The sequence below is a fragment of the Lithobates pipiens genome, unplaced genomic scaffold (genome assembly GCF_037356315.1).
Source record: "Lithobates pipiens isolate NorthernLeopardFrog02 unplaced genomic scaffold, aLitPip1_a1.2 Scaffold_8, whole genome shotgun sequence".
Lineage (NCBI taxonomy): Eukaryota > Metazoa > Chordata > Amphibia > Anura > Ranidae > Lithobates > Lithobates pipiens.
The window spans coordinates 118,720,912-118,747,466 of NW_027507903.1; the positions used below are offsets into that span (position 1 = coordinate 118,720,912).

General features: G+C 43.3%; 1 protein-coding gene across 2 annotated transcripts in view; it reads left to right on the plus strand.

Annotated features, from left to right (window-relative positions):
* TLN2 (talin 2) overlaps window positions 1-26,555 on the plus strand; it is a 430,025-nt gene that overhangs the window by 250,041 nt on the left and 153,429 nt on the right. For both annotated transcript variants that reach the window (XM_077472779.1, XM_077472780.1), the window contains exons 24-26: window positions 4,121-4,234; window positions 25,522-25,656; window positions 25,742-25,870. In XM_077472779.1, coding sequence (XP_077328905.1) covers window positions 4,121-4,234; window positions 25,522-25,656; window positions 25,742-25,870 — 378 coding nt within the window. The remainder of the gene's footprint in view (window positions 1-4,120; window positions 4,235-25,521; window positions 25,657-25,741; window positions 25,871-26,555) is intronic.

Consider the following 26,555-nt stretch of genomic DNA (forward strand, 5'->3'; position numbering starts at 1 on the left):
TCACTTCCTCCTTCCTGTGTAAACAATACACAGGGGAGGAAGCTTCTCATTGGCCAGGAGCGATCCAGAGGGGGTGGCCGAAAACCAACGGCCATCCCCTCATCACGGAGCGCTCCTGGACCGAATCGGACCGCCATAACCAGCGGGAGGGGGTCCGATCGGACCCCCCACCCGCTGGAAGGCAATCACGTAGATGTACGTGATTATGCCTGCCTGTGCCATTGTGCTGACGTACAATGGCAATACGGCGGTCCTCAAGTGGTTAATCACTTTGCTTCTTCGGTCATGCAATCCCAATTCCAAAAAACTTGTGTAAAATGTACATAAAAACAGAATCCATTGATTTTTAAATCTCATAAACCCATATTTTATATACAATAGAAAACAGAAAACATCAAATGTTTAAACTGAGAAAATTTACCATTTTAAGGAAAAAAATGGATCAATTCAAATTTATGGCAGCAGCACTTATAAATGTTGGAACAGGGCAACAAAATGTAGGCAAAGTAAGTGGTACTATCAAGGAAGAGTTGGAAGAACATTTCGCAACTAATTTGGTTAATTGGCAACAGGTCAGTAACACGATGTATAAAATGAGCACCTTGCAGAGTCTGAGTGTCGCAGAAGTAAAGATGGGGAGAGGTTCATCAATCTGTGAAAAGCTGTGTCTAAAAAATAAAGTCTAACAATTTCAGAACAATATTCTTCAACATAAAATTGGAAAGATTTTATATATATCATCTACAGTACATAATATCCTTAAGATTTAGAGAATCTGGAGAAATCTCTGTGCAAAGGAGAAGGCCGAAATGCAATATTAGATGCCCATGATCTTCGGGCCCTCCGATGGAACTGCATAAAAACAAAGCTGCATGGGCTCAGGAATACTTACAGAAATGACTGCCCTTACTTGCATAGGCAGTTTTTTGGCAAAGGTAAACTAACTCTTTAACTGGTTCCCGACCATGTTAAGCAGATATACTGCAGCACAGTGGCTCTCCTGGGCGAAATCCTGTACGGGTGAGAGCGTGCACATGCTGCACGGCGAGAGAACCCAATGCGCTTGGCCGGCAGATGCGATTGCGTGCACGAGTGCCAGCACGGGGATTGTGTGTAAACATGCATCTCTGTGCTGTCAGAGGAGAGGAGCCACATCGTATGTTCCTACTAAGTAGGCAAAACTATATGGCTCCTATCCCCACACAGTCAGAACACAGTGAGGGAACACACAACCCCTTGATTGCCCCCTAGTGTTAACCCCTTCCCTGCCAGTGACATTTACACGGTAATCAGTGAATTTTTATAGTACTGATCGCTGTATAAATGTCCCCAAAAAAGTGTCAAGTCTCTGATCTGTCCGTCGCAGTACTGCTAAAAATCGCAGATCACTGCCATTACTAGTAAGAAATAAAGAAATAAAATATGCCATAAATCTTTCCCATAGTTTGCAGACACTATAACTTTTGCGCAAACCAATCGCTTATTGTGATTTTGTTTTTTTGCTTTTTGTTTTGTTTTTTCCCTCAAAATTGTCACTGTTTTTGTTTATACAGCAAAAAATGAAAACTGCAGAGGTGGTCAAATACCACCAAATGAAAGCTATATTTGGGTGCAAATTTTGTTTGGGTACGCGTCAAACAACCGCGCAATGCAGTGTCAAATTGTAAAAAGTGCTCTGGTCAGGAAGGGTGTAAAATCTTCTGGGGCTGAAGCTGTTAAAAGTAGGTATTGATACATAATAAATAAGTAAAGTCCGGGAAGATCTGGCATTACAGCCTTGTTCTTTCTTTTAATTCAATAGCAAAAACTACAGTCCTCAAATGCAATCTGTATTTCATTTACCTGACCTGGGTTTTCTTCTGCCACCCTCTGCAATTTTTGAATGTTGGCTGGGCCTGTCCATAGAGAATGATAGCCATGTTACTTATAAGACCAGATCTTGCCCTTAATGTGTCAACTAATTGTACAGTACAGGACAGACTGGACATTCAGTTTTTAGGCTGGGATCTTTAGGTGATTAGACACTGGCAAAACTTCAATGGACACACCCCCTTGGCATACACCTTTAACCCTACCCTTCTGCAAGCTGCCATTTTTTTCCCAAGTCTCTTTAGGTGATGGACCTCTTCTTATTCATGGAAAAAATCACTCTTAGCTTTCTCTAATAGAAAAACAGTTGTCTGCAATCTTCATAAAGCCTTGGAGCCATATCCAGACCCATGCTGTGGGGACAACCTGTAAATTGCTTCAGGCTCTGTATCCTGCTTGGGCACCTACCTCAGTATGTGCAACGTGTGTACACAGGGTGGATCCTGTGTTTACCTATTTTCAGCACTTAATTTCTTTCAGCACAGCAGCATATGTGAAAGGAACTTTTCAACTTTTAAGTTTACATATGTTTATTTGAACTTTCACTGGCTACATGCTTAATACTATATTGCACAATTTGATTGTTTTTGCGCTTGTTTTTTATGCATAGCATTTGCACTTTATAGGCACCTAGGCATGTTTGCACTGTTATCTCTACCTCACCCTTTTCCATTTTTTGACCTATGTCATGTACAGCAGCAGCAAGCCCGAATATTAGCACATTTAGTGCGGGTAATTTCATTGTACAGGTTTACCCTGTATTGGACCAATACTGCAGCCTCATTATTAAAGGTTTCCTAAATGGTATTCATTTTCTACGATTAAAAGGATCAGGAATTATGATTGAAAATGATTCACTTTTGGAGTGTTGAATTTTTGTAACTTGGAGGTAAAAACCCCATAATTTGGCGCGTAATCCCAAGTGGATGATTGGGGTTACCTCACACCACAGTCACGCTATTGCTGCCATCTCAGCCTAGAGCCCTTTATAAAGTACTCAGGCACTTCCTTACGCATTTTTGCTTGAGGTCTTCGCTACAGGACAGTCAACACCCAAGTTGCTGCATACTCCTTCACAGACGGGCTTCCATTTTCGCATCCTTCTCGGAGTACCCTACAGAGGAATACCCTCACTGATAGCTGAAAAAATGAGGCGAAAGGGTACCAAAGCAAAAGCTCAGGCAAACATTTGCTATCGAAGTCCTCCTACCTCCCCAAAAAAGTTCCCCATTGCTTTCCTCGGGCTTCATCTTGAAAGCTAAAACTCTGTCCTTCCTTTGGTGCAAGTTTTGGAACACAAAACCGACCAAATCCAAGCCAAAACCCTTTTTACAATGGAGTTCCATAACCCATAATCCATAATGCCATTGTCCAATAACCTTTTTTTTTTTTTTTTTTTTTTTTTAAGTAAGCAGGTAAGGGAAATTTTATTTAAAGAGCTTTGTTCACAATATTGTATACTGTAAATGGTCAGGGTACGTAGTGCTTACTTTTCCCAACTTTCTGCTGACACGTGAGTTGGACGCATGAGATTTCCCCATAGAAATCTATGAAGAATCTATTTCTATATACAGTGTATGTATATAAATATACAGTATATATCATTATTTATTTTTATTTTTTTGCTATAGAGGGAAATACAGAACATAAGTACAGAACCCATATAAAAGGGTAGGTACACATAATGGTGCACCTACCCTTTAAAAGTGACCTTGGTTTAACTAAATTACATTTGGAAGTACCCTGTGCAGAAAGCATATTATGCTTACCTGTCCAGTGACCCAAAACTTTGCTCTGTTGCAGAGATTGTATTTTACACTTCCTACTCACCTCCTTAGGTTGAATAGCAGGTCCCACTGCTGACCACTATGGTTCCTTCTGTTGAACCCTAAGCCGCTATTTTGTCCTGCAGTAACTAGAGCTCAGCAGGAAGAACCAAAGCAGCCAGAGTGGGGACCTACTATGCAAACAGCCCAAAGAGATGAGAACAATCAGTTGCAAGAGCTCAGCTACAAGATTGAAGTCCCAACAAATGGCCCTGGGCAGGTAAGTATAATGTTGCTTTCGTCACAGGGTAGGGTACTTCAGTTGTCAGGGTCATTTCGAATTTTAGATAATTTGTATCTGGAAGTACAAAATAAAAAAAAATCTGTCCAATCAAATAAAGTGCTGTGTACATGCTGACATTTTCATTATTACTTTTAGTAATTTAAATGCCCCAATAAACCATTCTAAATGACTGATTCTGCAGATTGTTGCTGACAACATTCCTCAGCTGGTCCAAGGAGTACGGGGAAGCCAGGCACAGGCTGAAGATCTCAGCGCCCAGCTAGCTCTCATTGTGTCCAGCCAGAACTTTCTGCAGGTGAGAAAATAAGAAAAGATATTGTCCACAATGTTGTTTTTTCTGCAGCCAATAAAAATGTACAGCTTTTCTTACAGCAAAGGGATATTGTGCCTGAATACAAATTTTTTACTGCAGATCCTGGCAGGAACACAAAGTAAATGTCTCCAGACCATGGAAAGCACCCCCTCCCACCATTGTGTATATACAGATAATGTTGTTTGTGTTGCTCAGTCCTTAAAGTGATTGTAAAGGACAGTTTTTTTATTTATTTTTTTCAAATAAAAAACATATCATACTTCCCTCCACTGTACAGCTTATTTTACACAGAGTGGCCCCAAACCTGCTCTTCTGGGGTCCCCCCAGCGGCTCTGGCGGCTCCTCCCCACATCAGATAACCCCCAGGAGAAGCGATCTCCCAAGGGGGTTACCTTGCAGGCACGCTCCCAAGTCCAGCATTTGCGTCCACAGACACAAATGCCGGGCTTAGCCCCGCCCCCAGCGCCTGCATCATTGGATTTGATTGACAGCAGTGGGAGCCAATGCTATCAATCTATCCAATCAAGAGCCGGGACCCCGTGGAGAGAGGGACAACACATCCCCACCGAGGAGATGGAGGGGCTCAGGTAAGTAAAACGGGGGCTGGGGGACCGGTTACTGGCAGGGGAAAAAACACCTAGGTTTACAACCCCTTTTAAGATATGTCATAGATATGAGTGTAACTATATTATATGAATTTAGAATCATGGTTTTACTTTAGGTGTAGTTTTCAATCAAGTCTTTTTTTTTTTTTTTTTTTTTTACAAACGATTTTTATTATTAAAGAAGATCATAGTTTAGTACAAATGTGTAACAGAAACATAGGTATATCCAATATAGCAAGTATGTACTTAATATGAGGTCAATGGTACGTATAAAAAGAACATAGCAATACTACATAACAATAGTGGTGAGATCCAAGTATGAATTTTTCCAATCAGGTTATATAATTTACCTCACAGTTTTGTTCTATCCTGATATTTATTTTTAGGTTATATTTGTTGATATTTAAGGAAGCGGTATGTCCCAAGGGGAGCATTTTTTTTTTAAATGTGCATGGAGTCAAAGATTTTATGGTGGATACGCTCAGTTTTATTCCGTTCTATTCAATACCTGGGAACAAGGGGCTGTTGAAAGCCAATTAAGTGCATGCCGACCAGCCGCCGCGGTTAGACAGCGGCTTGGCTGCGCAAATCGCCATCATGGTAAGTCGAAACCATAGACGGTCACTAGGGGTCACTTGCTGCTGGGCTCCTGCGATCGCTTGGTGCACACCGAGAACCGGGATCTGTGTGTGTAAACACACGGTTTACGGTTTTCTGAGGGGAGAACGGACAGATCTGTTCATACAGAGTATGAACAGACAATCTGTCATCTCCCCTGCCCAGTCCCATCCCCCCTTCAGTTAGAACACGTACTAGGATACATTTAATCCCTTCACTGCCAGTGACATTTTCACAGTAATCAATGCAATTTTATAGCAATGATAGCTGTAAAAATGCCAATGGTCCCAAAAATGTGTCAAAATTGTCCGCCCTGTCCGCTATAATGTCGCAGTCCCAATAAAAATCGCAGATCGCCACCATTACTAGTATAAAAAAAAATGAATAATAAAAAAGCCATAAAACTATCCCCTATTTTGTAGACGCTATAACTTTTGTGCAAACCAATCATTATAAGCTTATTACGATTTTTTTTTTTTTTTACCAAAAATATGTAGAAGAATACGCATCGGCCAAAACTGAGGAAAAAAGCTTTTTTATGTTTTTTGGGGATATTTATTATAGCAAAAAGTAAAACAAATAGCTTTCCCCCCCAAAATTTACGCTCTTTTTTCGTTTATAACACAAAAAATAAAAACCGCAGAGGCGATCAAATACCACCAAAAGAAAGCTCTATTTGTGGGGGAAAAAAGGGTGTCAATTTTGTTTGGATGCCACGTCGTATGCAATTGTCAGTTAAAGTGGCGCAGTGCCGATTCGCAAAAAGTGCTCTGGTCAGGAAGGGGTAAAATCTTCCTGGGCTGAAGTGGTTAAAAGCTATCATCCAGTGTTTAGCGTTAAACAGTTTGTGTATTAATCTAATATGCTGTGTGGGTACATTAGGTATAGGTGCAAAAAATAAACACATCTTAGGGGTGAGGGGAATTTCTTTGCCTATAATATGTTCAATCTCCTTGTATTCAAGTAGAACTATAGGCAACACTTTTTCTTTTTCATTTTGGATAGAGTAAGGGATGGTTATAGCACCTGTCAGTTTTGTATTTTACCATTCCTGTCCCATTGCAGAAAATTCCCTTCACTTCCTGCCCCATAGCCAAACAGGAAGTGAGAGGAAATCTATGCAAATTAAGGGAATCTGGGGGCGTGGCCTGGAGTGTAAGGGAGTAGGGCGCATGTAGTGCTCTGCTCGTCCATACTCTATCAACCATCCTGCTTTCATCCTGCCCACCCTGCATATCCTCTATTCTTCAGCAGGTCTGCCTCTCTCCCCGCAGGATCTTTGGAGCCTTCCGCCCGCTTTGGATGCTGCTCGGGCCGTTCCCGGAGGATATCCCCACCCGGGGGCTCCCTGTAGGATAGACCACGGCTTCGGCCTAGCGGTGGCCATCTTGCTGCACCCAGCAGCAGCCCCCGCGAGTCTCCCTGGCCTGCCTGACCACCTGGAAACTATTTATTATCTGCTGCGGCCACCGGATCCCCTGTGGCCCCCAGTGTGATCCCTGTTTGCCCTGTGGTGGCTGGTGGGACAGTCCGCAGCTCCAGCCTAGCTCCCAGAGCGTTGGCTGTCTTGCTACACCCGCTGGGGCCAGTGCAGCTCGGCCTGCCTGATTTCCCCGGGACCAACAGCACCTTGATACTGCCCCTAGGACACCTACAGACCATCACACAGTGCCTATTTACCCCGCAGCGGCCAGTGGGGTGGCCTCTAGAACTGACCCGGGCCTTGGAGTGGTGGCCATCTTGCTCCACTCACTGTGGAACTGTGCAGACTCTACACGGCTCCCTGACTACCCTGAGCCGGTTGTCTCCAGCTGCAGTCATCGGCCCTTACAGGTACCTGGCCGCTACTTAAAGCCTCTACTGTGTCATTCTACAGCGGCTATGGGAGGGGACATTAAAGGTCTGGCCTAGCAAGCAGCGGCCATATTGGTATACCCCAGACCACCCCGTGCTGTTTCTGGAACATGTCTCCACCTAAAAAGAGTTCTGAGGCTGCTGACAAGCTTGCCAAGTACCGCTGCCTCAAAGCGGACCAGCAGGCCGGAAATGGCGCCCGCGCCTCCTCGGATGCGGAACACTCTACGACGGTCACTAATAAGGTGCTTGATGCTATTGCTCTGTGCCAGAGCACGCTTACCGCCAAAATTGAGGAGGTTAAAATTGATGTGTCCCTTATCCGGCAGGATCACTCTGCCCTGCGGGACCGTGGGGCGGAGACAGAGACCCGCATTAGCAGAGCAGAAGACATCCTACACCCCCTGCAACATACCACTGACGATGTGCGCCGCTAGCTGCAACAGATCAGCGTGAAACAGGACGACATGGAGAATCCGCTCCGGAGATGTAATCTCCGCTTTATTAGCCTCCCTGAGGCAGCTGAGGGCAACGATCCGACGAGCTTCCTTGAAAATCTCCTGACATCCACCTTCGGAAGAGATGCATTTTTGGTGAAGTTTGCGGTGAAGAGAGCTAATCGCATTCCTGCCCATCCTCCCCAAGGGGGCCACACCACGCACCCTGATAGCGAACTTACTCAACTTCAGGGACCACGACAAAATCCTTTGTCTGACCAGGGAGAGGGGGAATATCCCCCATGCCAACACGCATTTGGCAGTATTTCCGGATTTCTCCAAAGAAGTACAACGCCAGCGGTCCAGATTTCAGGATGTCAAACGACGCCTTTGAATGCTACACCTCAAATACGCTATGTTATATCCTGCGAAGCTTCGTGTGGAATACGAGGGCCGAACCCACTTTTTTGAGGACCCTGCGCTGGCGTCCACTTGGATTAATCAGAAGGAACGTGGGGACTGACCATACCATCCTATCAGCAAGATGTGAATACTTCTCCTTTCTTCCCACCTGCTCCCCCATGTGCCTACGATATTGCCTGCTGTTATTCTGATGACTAGCCCCTTGATGGGCACACCACGTACATATGTAATTTGCAGGAGCAGGGGACAGACCTGGAAATCTTTTCCTGCCCTGTGCTGGTCCTCGCAACATACCTACTGTCTCCGGGTGACCCTACTAACTCAGGATCCCCATTTTCCTTACACCTGAGCAATGACGGCTGAAGACCGTAGATCAAACGTCATTAACAATTCTTCTACCTTATTTTGTCTACCATCCCGATGGCAGATGGAGCTCCCCCCTGCACAGCCGTAATGGCGCTACGCCTGTGTGGCTCCTACTCCCCGTGCACTTCTCAGAGAAGAAGTCGCCGCCCTAGGATCTTTGTGTGCTTTTTCATCCCTCATTTGCTTGACCGTTTGCTTCTCCCCTTTTGTTTTGTTTTTTCTTTTTATTATGGGTATCTATGCTCCTCTGAAATTAAGTCCCTTGCCTCCAATGGATCCCAAACATTGGATGTCCCCTGTTGATACCTGGTTATGGTGTACAATGTCCATGCCAAGTTGGGGTGGTGCTGGACTGGGTGGGAGGGGAAATGTTGTGGTTATTGTTTTTTTTCACACCACCGGGTTTACAAATGTTTACTTATGCTAAAGGTACTATGTTATTCTCATACATGCACTATGGTTATTGGTCGTTACTGTGTTTTACGCTATCCGCTGTGGCTATGTCTGCTCTGTGGGCTCTGGTTCAACTGTGGTCTATTATATGCACCCTATACCTCCCATGAGTTCTCTAAATTTCCTCACATGGAATGTTAGAAGTATACATAATAAGATCAAACGCACAGCCACCCTGACATTCCTTAAGTCCCAGTGTGCTGATATTGTCACACTCGTTGAGACCCATGTTACGGGCCATCTTCAATCCTCACTCAAAAAGCCCTGGATAGGTTGGGCATGTCATGCCACTCACACCTCATATTCCAGAGGAGTATCGGTCCTAATCGCTAAAAGAGTGCCGTTTGACCTGGTGCTACTCCAAAAAGACCGGCAGGGCAGATATGTATTTATACACGCCACTATTAATGGATTCCCTATCCTTATGTTAGCCTACTATGTCCCCTCTCTGTACAATTCAGTTGTAATTAAGGAGGGCATTGCCTTTATGGCTCAATACCCCTCTGTGGATGGGGGACTTTAATATGAACCTCACACCCGCTCTAGACCGAATGGCCAAGCTGGACCCCCCTATTGACCTGCCGGCCCATACCAGACTGCACCGCATTTTGACCGACTTTGCTCTAGTAGGCACTTGGCGCCACAAACATCCTTACGCTAAAGTTTTTTCGTGCTTCTTAACTAGCCATAACACATGTCGCAAATCAACTTCATTCTCATCTCAAGGACCCTGACATCTAAACTGGGAGATGTGGTCTTTGCTCTGAGAATTCTCTCGAATCACACCCCCTACTGGATTACAATGCAACTCTTGAAGGCCTCTCCCCCTCCTCCTTGACGGCTAAACCCATTTTGGTTGACTGCTTTGCAGGACCAGGATGACATCCCCACGGAATTACAATATTATTTTACAGCCAACGGGGACTCAGCTATGTACGAAATAGTGTGGGAGACATTTAAGCTTCACGCCTGCTCCCTGCTCTCCACGCGTATTAACAGACTGCAGTTGCGGAACACCTGCAGGTCCTGGAGGAGGCGTTTCACCGAGACCCCTCGCCCAGCAATGCCAATAATCTCAAGGTTCAGTCACGACAGGTCTCCCAACTGCATATTGAGAGGGCCAAGCAGAGCATCTTCTGTAGGCAAAGGATATTTGAGTATGGAGAAAGATTGGCAAACTGCTTGCGTATCTTGCTCATTTAGACTAGCGTGCCCCGGTGGTGGTGTCATTGACGGACGGCCAGGGGAAGATATTATGGATCCACAACAAGTAACAGAGGAATTTGCGAGATTTTATCGTGCACTCTACACCTCACGGGTAACCCACACTCCCCAAGATACCAGAGATTACTTAGCAAGAATTACATTTCCTAAACTGTCAGACACTCAACGTGAACTCTTAGGCCGCGTACACACGGGCGGACTGTTCGCCCAACTTTGTTCGTCAAACAATCCGACAAACAGTCCGCTCAAAATTTGCATGAACGGACTTGACCACACACGATGAACGAACAGTCCGCTGAAAGCGTGCGCGATGACGTGAACGGCACTTACGACGGGACGAGAAATTCGACGTCCAATACACTGCAATGCAACCTTCGCCGTGTAAATCCTTTCTGAGCATGCGCGAAACTTAGTTTGTCGAACAAGCCTACACACGAGCGGACTGTCCGCTGAAACCAAGTTTCAGCGGACTGTCTTACGGAAATTCCGAAAAACTTTGCTCGTCAGACTGTCCGCTGAAACTGTCCGCTGAAGCCCACACACGAGCGGACTGTCCGCTGAAACACTGTTCAGCGGACAAAGTTGGGCGAACAGTCCGCCCGTGTGTACGCGGCCTTAGAGGCTCCCATCACTAAGGAGGATATTTCCGAAGCCATCTCTTGCCTGGCCACTTCTAAAGCACCAGGATCGGACGGCTTGCCACTTGCATTTGAAGCCACCTACTCTGAAATTTTAACCCCTAAACTCCATGACCTGTATAAATCCATATTTGACTTAGGAATCCTACCCTCCTCTATGCGAGAAGCCCAAATTGTAATAATTCCCAAGCCCAGTAAGGACTCCAAATATTCGGAATCGTATAGACCTATTAACTTACTACAGGTTGACATTAAAATACTGGCTAAGATTCTTGCCTCCTGCCTGACCAGAACACTGCTATGAACATTTGCCGCTTACTTAAGAACATTCAGGGGTCCCATGATGAAGTCGGGGTCAAGGATTGTGGAGGTCTTGGATGCCGCCAAGGCCGTTGACTCCGTGGAGTGGAACTACCTGTGGGAGTGCCTCGGGATTTGGACTTGGCCCCAACTTTATTCGCTGGGTTCAACTCCTGTATCAATCCCCAAAGGCTAAGGTGTTTGTAAACGAATGGCTCTCAGACCAATTCCTGCTGGAGAAAGAACCCCAACAAGGCTGCCCCCTTTCCCCCATGCTGTACGCATTGGCTGTGGAGCCACTTGCCATCATGGTTCGTGCAGACACCAGCATCCGCAGGCTTAGGATAGGGAATATGGAAGAACAGATCGGGATGTACGCTGACGATACGCTTCTATACTTAGCTGACTCGGGTCCCTCCTTTGTTGCAGCCCTTCACTCCATAGAATGCGTTGGTAGCCACTCGGGTCTTTGTATTAATTGGTCTAAGTCCCAGATCCTCCCGCTTGATCATTCCCCCCCCTCTGACTCTCCCTAGGGTTTCTTTGATTAAGTACCTTGGAGTGCAAGTCACTAGATCGCTGAAAGACTATGCACCCCTGAATATTGAACCCCTGTACACCCTGATCAAGACAAAGACACAAACTCGGGCCAGACTACCCCTGGGTGTTATGGGACGCATCAGTCTGGTCAAAATGATAGTCCTCCCAAAGATACTCTACTTGGTGTGGCATGCCCCCCTGTATATACCACAAAAACATTTCAAAACAATTAAATCAGTTCTTAATTCGTTTGTATGGGGTCATAGCAGACACAAATTATCTTGGAGGATTCTGAAGAACCCAGTGACATTGGGAGGAGCTGCTCTTCCAAATTTTCAGGACTATTATCTTGCCTCCCATTTGTCCCACTTCTATTATTTTGACAAGAATGAACTACCAAGATACCGATTATTACTCTGTACACACCCTGACAACTCAGCCCATACCCCACTTCAGTCAGTCCTCAGGGCCCCATTGCCAAGGCGTCCCTCCCAACACAAAGTAGACATGTTGACACATCACCGGAGGATATGGCGGACTGCACTACAAAAACTAGGGACCCCAAAGATTCACTCTCATACCCCTCTCTAGTTTAACACACACCTGCCCGATCTATTGTCCATTCCAGACCCTGCGGTTTGGATACATCACGGGATCTTGTACATACACCAAATTATGACCAACATGGGGCTTAAAACATTCCAAACGCTGAAGGATGAGTTCTCACTTCCCAACTATTTCCTTTTCAGGTACTTACAACTCCGACATGCCATACAAACTCAATTTGCTGGCTCCAACCCTTCCCTAACAGTCCCCTCTATAGTAGACATAATTTACAGGAGCTGAGCCAGCCAAATTAATTTGTACCCTATACTCCGCCATCCGTCTCCCTGACGCTGTGGCGTTGGCTTACGCTGCTAAGGCTAGATGGGAGGTGGACGTTGGAATAATTGAGGATGAGGAATGGGATGAAATCTTGGGGGACGTTAAAAAACAAGTTTCTCACAGACTATCGGACCGCCTCAAGCAGTTGTATATTATACACAGGACATGTCTGACGACTCAGAGGTTATCGCGTTTCAAACCCATGTACAACCCAGGATGCCGCCTATGCGACCATGCCCCAGGCTCTTTCTATCACCTTATCTTGTCCTGCACAACCATCCAAGCATACTGGATACAGGTGATACGCTTCCTGCACGATCAGATGGGCTCTCCTGCTACCTTAGACCCGAAGATGTGCCTGCTCGACCTGCTGCCAGACTTAGACGCTGACAAACCCCTTTGCACCTTTTTACAAGAATATTTAAATGAGGGTGTGTATCTATCACAGGGTGGTGTCTGTGGATACACTGAAAGGTCAAAACATTTGAATGCCACGTCCTAGTTGTAACTTTGGAGAGAGAATTTTTTTTTAGGAAAATAGGGAATTTGGGAAGAAAAAAAAAATAATAATAATTTTTTTGGGGATAAAAATAAAATAAAAATAAAAGAACCTTCACATAAAAGACCTCAAAGAAAAGTGTAGGTTCAATTGGACTTTTTAGGCACAAAAGACAGTTGTAAAAACAACCGACATATTCAAGAAGATATTTTTTTATTTAAAAAAAGAGAGAATTAATATTATAAACAATCAAAATTTAAAAGAAAACAAAAAATTTTCTCCTTATAAATACACATTAAGTCTCATTTGATATCCTGTCAAGGTTAATACAGTCTAGACAGAATTCATATCTAAAAACTAACAGTTTGTACATATATAAAATGTAGAGGATGTCAAATATATAACCGAAACTTAAGTATGTTCTGGTGCTCGAGCTTGGTACCCCAAGCCTTGCAAAAAGGACTCTAGATCCTACGAGGTTTTGCCTGTAACGTGGCCTCCGGCGCTGGGCCCTGCGCAGTAGAAATTCTTGACACTACAGCGCTAAGGTATTTCCTGCAGGGTGCTGTACAGGTCCAAGGGAGTGGGCCCTAAACATGAAAGGTCCTTGAAGGTCCAACTGACAGGAACTCGCCGTGGAAAAGGTGAAGATTGGGCCCTTAGCTTCTAAGTGGCACTGCACCTTGATGGGTAAGTGAAACCCCTTTATTTTATTATTGTGAGGAGTCCCAGTGATTGTAACAATCAGTCAAGCTAGCTAAAGGCAGTGACCATCAGGGGGAGTTCTGGGCTAGCTGTGGGTGTTTGCAAAGTGTACCTTTATTTGCTTGTGTCTGGCTGTTTTTACCTGTATGATGGCGCACCACCATTTCGCCTTGGCTCACCATGGCGCATGTGCATTCACAAGAAAGAGCGTCACTAGGCTCAGCAGTTTGGCAGCCATGTCACACACGGCTTTTCCCGCACATGCACTGTAGCCTTTATCTGGGTGCATGAAGATTTGCGTCGCATGGTCAGCCCGTTTGGCTAGACCGCGCACATGTGTGCGCACACACGCATAGAAGGTTTCGGCGCACACCCAGCTTGTTTAACTTGTTCAAATCCACGCTATAGCCGAATGAGAGCTACAGCGTGGACCTACTTTTGCCGGGAGGGCGTCAAACGTCCTCCCACGCTCGAGCAGCCTGCGCGCTCTGTGATCAGCGAGTCTGAGACTCGGCTGATCACAGATCGTAATAAGGGGTCGATCCCAACCCCTTAACAAGTGATAAGCTGTCAGCCAATGACAGCTGATCGTGTGATGTAAACCGGGCCAGTAATCGGCTATTTTTTCTCCTTACGCTGATAACGCGAAGAAAAAAAAAAGCCGTTCACGGCTTCTGTAAGCCGGACATCAGTCCTGATCAAGGAGAGCTGCCGTCAGCTCATCTGTGTCACTGCCAGTGCACAAAAGTGCAGCCCATCAGTGCCTACCAGTGCCCTTCAGTGCCACCCATCAGTGGCCATCAGTGACCATCAGTGCCTCTATATCTGTCCCCATTAGTACCACCTTATCTGTGCCTATCAGTGCCCACCAGTGCTGCCTCATCAGCGCATATCAATTTAGGAGAAAGATTACCTGTTTGCAAATTTTACCAAGTGATCAGCTGTCAGCCAATGACAGCTGATCGTGTGATGTAAACAGAGCCAGTAATCGGATATTTTGTCTCCTTACGCTGATAACGCGAGAAGAAAAAAAAAGCTGATCACTGGCTTCTGTAAGAGGGACATCAGTCTTGATTAAGGAGTGCTGCCGCCAGCTCAACTGTGCCCACCTGTGTCACTGCCAGTGCACAACAGTACAGCCCATCAGTGCCCACCAGCGCCACCCATCAACGTCGCCTACCAGTGCCCTTCAGTGCCACCCATCAGTTTCCATCAGTGCCTCCTTATCTGTCCCCATCAGTACCACCTTATCTGTCCCCATCAGTACCGCCCTATCAGTACCCACCAGTGCTACCTCATCAGCGCTACCTCATCAGCGCATATCAATGAAGGAGAAAAATGACCTGTTTGCAAAATTTTATAACAAACTATGAAACATGATTTTTATTTTTTTCAAAATTTTCCATCTTTTTTTCTTTAGCAAAATATATAAACTCCAGCTGTGATTGAATACCACCAAACGAAAGCTCTATTTGTGTGAAAAAATGCTAAACATTTCATTTGGGTACAGTGTTGTATGACCACACAATTCTCATTCAAATTGCGTCAGCGCTGAAAGATAAAAACTGGTCTGGGCAGGAGGGGGGTTTAAGTGCCCAGTAAGCAATTGGTTAAGCTGTGCAGGCCAAGCATGTGGTGCTTCGGGAAGGCAGCTTTGGGACAGAGCAGGCTCTGAACAGACACTTGCAGTGGTTCATTTTCCTTAGCCTGTTATGTGAGTCACCGGGTGTTGCTTGGCAGGCTAAAGGTGCTTAGCAGGATTGTTGCATAGGTGCTTGGTGAGCTCTATTAAATGGTCTTCCTTCTGAGGTGTTTTTAACTACACCCAAGTGTTTACAGGCATGGAATGTCTTCCAAAAAGAGGAGTGGGACTAACACCATAGGGAAGGGCACACCTATGTCATCGGTAGTTCCTGATGAACCAGAGCTCCCGGGCAATCTGAGCCGCTGCGCTTATCTGATATTGTGCCTACAGTCAACACTGCTGCTTTACCCTTTATCACTAAGGATGAACTGTCCTCAGCCCTGACCAGGTTAGAGCACAGGAAGCATGAAAGATAACCCTCCCTGGAGACTCCTAGTTTGGAGCAGGAATGGGTTGAATATGGGGAAAAGCTGAATACTCAGGATTCGGTGGAGTGCTCGGCAGATGAGTCTGCCTCTGCGCAATTTGGACAAGAAGATATCCAGCCGATGTATGCCTTTCAGTCGCAGATGCTTTTGATCCTGACTCGTTCTGCCTTTTGCAGAGGTGACTGAGCCCCCCTGGTCCTCTTTGGGATCTCTTGAGACCTTTTCAGGTCAGGCGGTGTATGCTGATTGGGAACATCCTGACAGGACTTTTTTGCCTCCTAAAAGGTTTTCCCTTTTATATCCCATGGGTGAAAAGTTCATAAAAAAATGGAGCATGCCAGCCTTAGATGCAGCAGTCTCTTCCTTAAACAAGAACTTGTCTGGTAGATAATGCACAGGGCTTTAAAGACCCTGTTGACAAGAAATTGGAATTATTATTAAAAGCTTCCTTTTTCTTTGGCCAGTTCAGCTATTCAGCCAGCTGTTGCAGTAATTGGTATTTGCCAGTCCCTAAAGGATCAAGTCAAACAGCTTGATAGGCCTAACCAGGAGGATGATCTGCTTGTAAGCAAGACAATGTTCCTCAAGCGCTGTGTTTTGCTGTTGATGCTTTAAAGGATTCATTACAGCAGGTTTCTCATCTGGCTCTCTTGTCTGTACATATGCGCAGACTTTTATGGCTTTTATAACTTTTATTAAGAACCGGTCATCTGAGCTTCCTTGTAAAAAAGTTATTGGCAGGTTTCCTGTTTCAGGGAGAATGTTTATTCAGTGATCACAATGTCTCAGTGTCAAGGCTGTTCCGCCGAAAACATGGCACTAGGGCCAGGGGCAAACCACAAGGCTGGGGCCAGAAAAGGCCCTGGGTCCAAAATTCATATAAACCCAGCACCAAACCCTCCTTTTGAGGGAACACCCACTCCATCAGGTGGGGGAAAGGCTGCTCCACTTTGTGGACATTTGGAAAACAACAATTCAGGACGAGTGGGTCTCCTCAGTTATATCTCCCGATTACAAGATGGAGTTACAGGGTGGGCCCCCTCAGAAGTTTCTAAGATCCAGAGTTTCCTCGGATCCTCCAAAAAGACTTATTGCTTCAGGCACTACATCATCTAGTGCATCAAGGAGTGATTCTAGAGGTTCTGGTACCCGAAAGGGGCACATGGTTTTACTCAAACCTTTTTAGGGTTCAGAAACCAAACTGGGACACAAGGCCCATTCTGGACCTAAGGTCCCTGAACAAGTATCTCTTGATGCAATCCTTTGGGATGGAGTCTGTCGGCTCAGTAGTAACCTCACTCCAGGGTGGAGACTTTTTAACCTTCATCGATATAAAGGATGCTTACTTACACGTGCCTATATTTCAACCTCATCAGAGGTTCCTATGTTTTGCAGTTCATCATTTCCGTCTACCCTTCGGGCTTGCTACAGTTCCCTGGGTGTTCACAAAGCCCTAGCACCAGTTCTGGCTCTTTTAAGGGCCCAAGGAATCCTGGTGCTTGGGTATCTGGATGATCACCTGCTCAGAAATCACTCCATACAGGCTCTAGAACAGAGCATAATATACACAGTGAGTTATTTGAAAAGCTTAGGCTGGATCATAAATACCGAAAAGTCAGCCTTGAGACCAGCTCAAAGTCTAAGATATTTAGATCTGATTCTAAACACGGTCCAAGCAAAAGTATTAATGCCACTTGTAAGGATCTGTGCCCTGAAGGATCAGGTGTATCAGATAAAGGGCACCAGACAACCCTCTATTCAGCTCTGTATGAGTCTTCTAGGGAGGATGGGTATATTCCTTGGAGGCGGTGCCCTATGCCCAGTTCCATCCCAGGCCTTTCCAACAAGACATCTTGTTGGCTTGGAACAGAGGAAGAAAAGCCCTGGATTATCCAGTGTGCTTATCTCTTCAGGCATGCTTAAGCGTAAACTGGTGGTTGCAGGATCAGAACCTGCGAAAGGCAAAATCTTCTCTCCTGGTAACTTGGACGTGAACTACATACTAGCCTGGGCAAAGGGACATGTGCCAATTATATCGGCAGTCCATATCCCGGGAGTAGAGAACTGGAAGGCATTTTATCTCAGCCGCCAGCAGATCTGCCCGGGGGAATGGTCCCTACACCCAGAGGTGTTCCAGGTAATTTGCCAACGTTGGGGATGGACAGAAGTCGACCTACTGGCATCAAGGTTCAGCAAAAAGCTACAGCAGTTGGTGTCTCGAACAAGAAATCCTCTGGCAATTGGAGCAGATACTCTGATAGTTCCATAGTGCCAGTACTCCGTGGTTTATGCTTTCCCTCCGATCCCTCTCCTTCCACATTTGTTGCGCAGGAGAGAGGGGATTCCAGTCATTGTGGTGGCACCAGCCTGGCCCTGAAGGCCCTGGTTTCTGGAGATTGTGAGACTGACAATAGACGGGCCATGGACACTTCTACATCGCCCTGATCTACTGTCTTGGGATCCTATATTCCACCCCAATTTACAGTCTTTAAATTTGATGGCATGGCTATTGAAGCAGCTCAACCAACAACCATCATGACTATTGAAGGACCATGGCATCTCGGGACCAGTGGTGTCTACTCTAGTGAATGCTAGAAAAGCTATCACTAGGAAGATTTATCATAAGGTCTGTAAGACTTGTATTGCTTGGTGTGAAGCCAAAAAATCGCATTCTATGAAATATGTTATTGAGAGAATTATTTTTTCTACAGTCAGCTGTGGAAATCAAAAATTAAAAAATATAAGTGCAGCGCTAATTGATAAGAGATTAAAGTGAAAAATCCCTAATAAATGGCATATAACTGAAAAGATTCCCACTTATACACTCAAGATAATGTTATATACTCTATTGTACAAATATAAATTGAAATTAATAATAATAAAAAATTATTTTTATAAGACTAAGAATAATGGTGAAAAAACTCTTAGAAAAAAAAGTAGACACCAAAGGAAAAAATAAGAAATATATGTGTGAGTAACATAATCACTAAATCTTAAAAAAAAGCATTAATAAAAAAACACATGCTAATATGTGAAAAAAATCATGAAAGAGTGCAAAATAATGCTCCAGACGAATAATATAGGACAGCGTATTGGTCAATTCTCAGCCTAATACATGAAACAGTCCATAAAGTGCAAAAGTTGTTCCAAACATGACAGCAGTGAAAAGATCCCAAATCCAAGATAAATCGCACCAAGGTGAGTATCAAAGCCTCTTACCAGCAATAAATGACTACCATACAGATAGTCGCTCCAAGCGTTAGGGGAAAAAATTAGATCTCCCCCGCAACCTATATCGGCTCCTGCACTTGAAGAAAAACTGTTTCGCTCATGAGACAAAAGCAGAAAAGGCTTCCATAGCGTAGTATTTTATACAAGATTTAATAAAATAAAATAATTGCACTTACAAGATAAAACATCGTCAAGCAACGTATTGGTAAACAGTCTCGGAATTTGCGGCGTCTCCGCAGGCTTCCGTCCGCCTACCAACTAAATCCCATCAATCTCCGGATAACAAACATAATGATGTCACCGCCACAGGCTTCTCCCTACGTGTTTCGTCACGATAGGACGTCTGGGTATTGGCCAGTGGCGCTGTCATTCCGAATGAACTTTATATAGTCACGCGGCGCCATCTTGAGTGCTGGCAACTCCATGTGTGGAGATAGACACACGGAAAGAACACCATTTTAACTGATGGTACCCCATGTGAATGAATGGGATGCAAAAAAATGTATTACTGCCATATTGTGGCCAAAAAGGATATCCAAACTGAGCTGATGGTATGTAGCAGAGGGGGAACGAAAGAAAGAGGAGACACCGTGTTTACAATCATAATATTAAACTCAAAATTATTTATAATATAAAAAATCCATAAAATCCAAATGAATAGAAAAAAAAATATTTTAAAAATTATATTATGAATTAATAAAACAATTAATGTCCCATTCGACATTGAGACCATGGGGTATGTAAGATTGCATAATAAAAATCCATTTGGTTTCCATTCTAATTTTATTTGTTCCCCTCCAATGAGGTTGGGGTTTATCCAAGGCTACAAATAATGTCCCTTTCAATTTTTTATTGTGATATTTAGCATAATGCCTAGATAAATTGTGCTTACTAAAACCACGCTTTATATTCCCTATATGCTCATACAAACGGACACGTAAGGCTCTCATGGTATGTCCAATATACTGTTTAGAGCACGGGCATTGAAGAAGAGCATGTGATAAATGATTCAATGTTATATGATTTGGTTTGAGTCTATTGAAATGTTTCACATCTGCGTCCTCTAAAAGAATTGATTTGACAGATGTCACATTTTCTACAGGGGTAGAACCCATTCATGGTTTGGAAAAAAGAGATGGCTTTGGAGGGATCTACCACATTCGGGGCAATTCTTTGATGCAAGGAGGGTGCTCCTCTATAAATAACAGGGCGATCAGGAAGAATAGGACCAAATACTTTATAATTCTTTAATAGATTCCAGTGTTTCTTGGGAATCTTTCTAACTAAAAAATGTTGGTTAGAATAACCAGTTACCAAAGAATAAGCAAATCTATTGTCCCCTACCAAATTGGCCCTTTTAGATCCATCAAGCAAGGGCTCCCTCTCCATATAACCAACATTCTCTATGATGTCATTAATTTCCTTCTCGTTACACCCCTTATCCAGGAATCTTAAGTTTAAGATTTGGGCCTGTTGGTAATCAAATATATTGGTACAGTTACAGAACAAACTCGTTTTTTTTTCCCTAGGACAATATCAGGCCAAAAAGGGGGTACGAAGAAAGAGGGGCATCAGAGGGGGGAGGAGGATCAGGTCCAAAGAGAAGTAGACGGTGAACATCAGTGGGGTTTTTAATTTGAGTTCTGTTCAGCTTTCACAAGGTGAACAGACTGTCCTTAGTCAAGGACTCAAATTTGCACCCCCTCGGGGACTCAACAAATTTGAGACATTCATTGATATGCAAAAGTTTATTCGTAAGATGAATGTTAAGAGACACTTTTTGTTGAATCCAATTGGTAATCAAAGCCAGGTGATGTCTACAAACGTATATCTAAACACCACTATGACGTCCACTAATTCTACTCAAAATCACAATTTAGGAACCAATTCTCGGCCTCCCAGTGTGTTGGGGGATTGGAAGTATGGTTCAAATTAGGCATACTAATCTTTCTAATGCCTCATTGTTCAATCCTCCAGGTTTCATAGCCCCCTCTATTCAAGTATTTAAAGAGATGGTGGTAAAAGACCTGATTGCTCTCAAAACATCTAGGTATAAGAATGATCTCCAACATAATGTAAAGCAGATCTGTGCGCGCAATGACATTATTATACATCCCGCCGATAAAGGTGGTGGGGTGGTTGTTTTGAACAAAAGCAATTATCTGGATGAGATCAATAGACTCTTGTCAAATAATGTAACTTACACAAAATTGGGATGTAACCCCACCCAAAAGTATAAACGAGAACTTTTAACTTTAATTGATGAGGGTTTCCGGTCAGGTGTGCTTAATAAAAAATAAAAATAGTTTTTAGTGCCTTCAGCACCTAGGGTACCGGTGATTTACTACTTACCCAAGATCCACAAGAGTGGTATACATATATATTACGTCCAGTACCAAGAGAGCCTTACGTGTCCGTTTGTCTGAGCATATAGGGAATATAAAGCGTGGTTTTAGTAAGCACAATTTATCTAGGCATTATGCTAAATATCACAATAAAAAACTGAAAGGGACATTATTTGTAGCCTTGGATAAACTCCAACCTCATTAGAGGGGTACAAATAAAATTAGAGCCATCTCTAGAATGGAAACCAAATGGATTTTTATTATGCAATCTTACATAACCCATGGTCTCAATGTCGAATGGGACATTAATTGTTTTATTAATTCATAATATAATTTTTAAAATATTTTTTTTTCCTCTTCATTTGAATTTTATGGATTTTTTTATATTATAATTTTTACTTAATAATTTTGAGTTTAGTATTATGATTGTAAACACGGTGTCTTCTCTTTCTTTCGTTCCCCCTCTGCTACGTACCATCAGCTCAGTTTGGATATCCTTTTTGGCCACAAGATGGCAGTAATACATTTTTTTTCATTCACAAGGGATGAGCGGCCGTTTACCGTGATCCGTGATGCCGGCGGTCACGGATGCTTTCTAGTGCGTGCCCCCTGGGGCGCGCAAGAGCGGAATTCTGGGAGGACGTCATATGACTGCCTCTCGGAGTTAAACAACTTCCCTGTAGCCATCATTCGACTATGGGCCGGTTGTTAAGTGATTAATGCATAGTTTTTTAAGATTTAGTGATTACGTTACTCACACAAATATATTATCATTTTTTCTTTTGGTGTCTGCTTTAGTCTTTTTTCTAAGAGTTTTTTCACCATTACGCTTAGTCTATAAAAATAATTTTTTATTGATTTCAATTTATATTTGTACAATAGAGTATATAACATTATCTTGAGTGTATAAGTGGGAATCTTTTCAGTTATATGCCGTTTATTACGGATTTTTCACTTTAATCTCTTATCATCAATGAGCGCTGCACTTACATTTTTTAATTTCTATTTGGAGTTTGGTATCAGGCTTTACGGTGCTGGCAGTTTTTTACTATTTGACTGTTTTCTCTAGTGCAGCGTTTACCTCGTTGGTTTTATTCTATAGCTGTGGAAATCAAATTAGCTTTGGGTACAATCAGAGGTCAAGTTTCTGCCCTATCAGTATTCTTCCAAAAGCTTTTAGCCTCCCATTTACTGATCCGAACCTTTATGCAAGGGGCAACTCACTTGTCCCCCCATTAGGTCAGCTAAGTGTCTTTGGGACTTGAACTTGGTCTGTGTTACAAAAATAACCATTTGAACCTAATAAGGAAATTGCATTAGACTTGCTGTCACGCAAGCTAGCCTTCCTGATGGCTATCACTTCAGCTAGAAGGGTGTCTGAGTTGGCGGCCCTTTCATGCAGGCAACCGTACTTGATCCTTCAGCATGACAGAGTTGTGTTACAACCTGTTCCATCCTTTTTGCTAAAGGTGGTGTCGGCCTTTCATTTTAAATCGGGACATTTTTTTGCCTTCTTTTTTCTCTCAGCCTCATTCGGCAGAAGAGAGACGCCTGCATTCTTTGGACGTTGTCCGGGTAGTCAAGGTTTATTTGTCTAGATCTGTGGAGATACGAGGATCATACTTTTGGGAAAAAAATAAAAAAAAGGTCCCAAGAAGGGACAGGCAGCTTCCAAAGCTTCCATTGCCAGTTGAGTCATTTAGGCCTATGGTCTGAAACACAAAGCTCCTCCCATTAGGGTGAGAGCTCATTCTACCAGGGGTGTAGGAACCTCCTGGGCTTTTCGCCTTTGGGTACTTGTGGCTCAAATTTGTAAGGCTGCTACCTGGTTTTCAGTGCATACATTCACATAATTTTATTAAGTGGATGTTCGAGCAGCTGAGGATTCAGCTTTCGGCTGCAGTTTACTGCAGGCTGCCGTAAAAGGTCTGATGGCTATTGTTTGGCAGGGTGTCTCCCTCCCCTCAAGGCTATTGCTCTGGGATGTCCCAGCAGGTAATGAATATTAGCCTGACTCTGTGTCCCATGATGAATGAAAAAGAAAATAGGATTTTTACATCATACTTGCCTGTAAATTCTTTGAGTACATAATGGGACACAGAGATCCTACCCCTCTTTATGGTGGATTCAGTGCTAGCTACAAAACTGAAGTGCTTCCTGTATGGGAGAGGTTATATAGGATATCTCTTCCTGTCTGAAGACCTTTGGTCTACCAGTGTCCATTCACCTAACGATGAAGTATAACCCAGTAGGTAATTAATATCAGCCTGACTGTCCCATGATGTATGCAAAGAAAAGGATTTTACAGATAAGTATGACCTAAAAATCCTATTTTAGTGGTTACTTTTATAGGAAAAAGGGCATTTAAAGAAAACGACTCCTTGCAAACATTTTATCATAGTGCTTGGATGTGTTATGTTGTGGGGTTGTGCGGCTTCCAGTGGCACAGTGGAAATGCTGTGCAAGTAAAGCAGGATATGCACGCTCAGCCTTTCATTCAACCCCAGCAGTTTGAATGAAAACTAAAGTGACAGACTCCCTGCATCAACACAAACAATGTTGATTCAGGGATCTCTTTTGAAGTATCTTTTTATCTTGGCCACTGGGAATCTCCCCAATGCTGGTTTTACAGCAGGACCATTGGACAGAAGCTGTGCACATGGGCCACAATTTGGCTGGTTCCTGCTGAACCAGGCAGTTTCAGTCTGTATGTACCCACCTTAAGGCCTCATGTACATTGCTGCTGCTAAACAGACATTTAGGAGCAGTTGGGCATTTTTATCAACTGCTCCCGAACTCTCCTCTGTTATCTTATCAGTACATGTACACAGGGTTATTTTATAGTCGTTTCTAGCAAAAAAATTTGTTCAGACGCTGAGTTTGGAGACATTTCAAGTGCCAAACGCTCCTAAACGCGGTAACTCACGTTTAGCTGCGTTTCGTTTACAGGCGTTTTTCATTTTTGGCTATTTAAAAAAATATATATTTTTTTCAAACGATTCTAAATGCAAACGTGCCAAAATGCTGCATTCAAACGCGGGAAAACAGACGTTTTTAAATGTGGGTTACTATCTGTCAAGTTAAATCATTCAGGAGAGGTTGTAAAAACGTCCCGTGTACATAAGGCCTAAAAGTAAATGGACACTACTATCAGCAAATCCTGGAGCCTATGTCCGACGGTTAGAAATATTACTATTAGTAAAACCTAAGAAAATTAGGACTATTCCAAAATATCGAGTTGGCTGTTAGGTGGACATAAGAGATGTTAAGAAACTGCTTTTTACCAACAGTTGTATGCTTCTTTTTATCCAGTCTTATAAACTCAACTTTAAATAGTGACTCGATTAGAATTTTTACAGGTATATGTCCTGCTGAAGTTTTTTTTTTTTTTTTTTCTCAAAGGTTGCATTAATATATTTTCTAATAGAACATGAACAAAATGCAATTCTCTACCACTTTACTAAAGCATGACTTTACAAATTTGTATATACAATACAACCATTGAAATGGTTAAAAATTCAAAATGTGTTTATCCAGCTCAATGTTTCGGGTAAATGCTGCAGTGATACCTTTAAAATTAATTTGTCTATCCTTGCTAATAACACACTGGGGGGAATTTATCAAAACTAGTGCACGGCTACCAATCATCTTTTATCTTTAGCTTATTCAGTTAAGCTGCAAAAATGGAAAATAGAAACTGGTTGCCATGCACAACTGCTCCATATTCTGGATATTTCAGCTTTGATAAATCCCCCCCACACTCTACTTTTCCCTTTTTGATATGCCTCCAGTTTTCCACAAAGCTGTATCAAACGGAATGACTGAACAAAGCTTAGCACACTTCAAAGTCCGCTGGTGGTCTTTTTTTTTTTTTTTTTTTTTGCTTAAAGCTACCATAGTACAAATTGGGGTTTGAACTATGATATAACTTTAAGGATTTATGAGATGGCTTATTTCTCACATTACAAATGTCAGTCATTTTGATGTTGTAACATTTAACAGATTATTTAACAGATTACAAATCCAAGTACACCATAATTCACTTGTTTTCTCCTTTCTTATTTTTAATACAGCCTGGCAGTAAAATGGTGGCTTCTGCTAAGGCTGCAGTGCCCACAGTGACTGATCAGGCAGCAGCCATGCAATTAGGTCAGTGTGCGAAAAATCTTGCAACAAGCTTGGCTGAGCTACGTACAGCGGCACAGAAGGTAAGATATCTGGATGGTGACACGGTTATCACAATGCCTTTGCCCTTGTCTTCTTCTTCTAGTGGAACCATATTATGTTTTACAGGCCCATGAAGCTTGTGGACCTATGGAAATTGATTCAGCCTTGAATGCTGTTCAGACGCTAAAGAATGAGCTGCAGGATGCTAAGATGGCTGCCACAGATAGACAGTTGAAACCTCTTCCGGGCGAGACGGTAATATTGAATTGTCCAGGAATACTTAAAATGAAAATAAAATAATTAAAGCCTAATGTGTAGACTAACCAGTAATGCCCAGTAAATGTAACAATAGAATCATTTTTTCAAATAGACTATTAAACAATAATATATAGTTACTGCTGGAACCCTATAATTTTCCTAATTATCAGTCAGCCAGAGCCCACAGATAAACGCTATATCATTATTGTACAGTTCAGGACACAGGAATTTATAGACCAAGGATGTTGTACTGCTACCTTCAGGTGATTGGACACTGACGAAAAGCTTTGCTGGGTTTATCCCCTAGTGTTCCCATATAGCCCCACCCACAATTTGAGGCTCTGTTTTGCTAGTATATTTAGGTCATGGCTGCCTTTTTTGGAGAAGAATTTCCTATTTTTTTCAAGGATTCCTACTCAATTTTTCCTGTAGCCTGTATCCTTATACGGTGCCTTGAAACCGTATTCATAACCCTTGAAATTTTCCACATTATGTTAGAAACGTAAATGTATATTATTGGGATTTTATGTGTGAGACCAACACAAAGTGGTACATACAAAGCCCCCCTGAGCCAATACTTTGTAGAACCACCTTTCAATGCAATTACTGCTGGAAGTCTTTTTGGGTATGTCTCTATCAGCTTTGCACATCTAGAGTGAAATTTTTGCCTATTCTTCTTCGC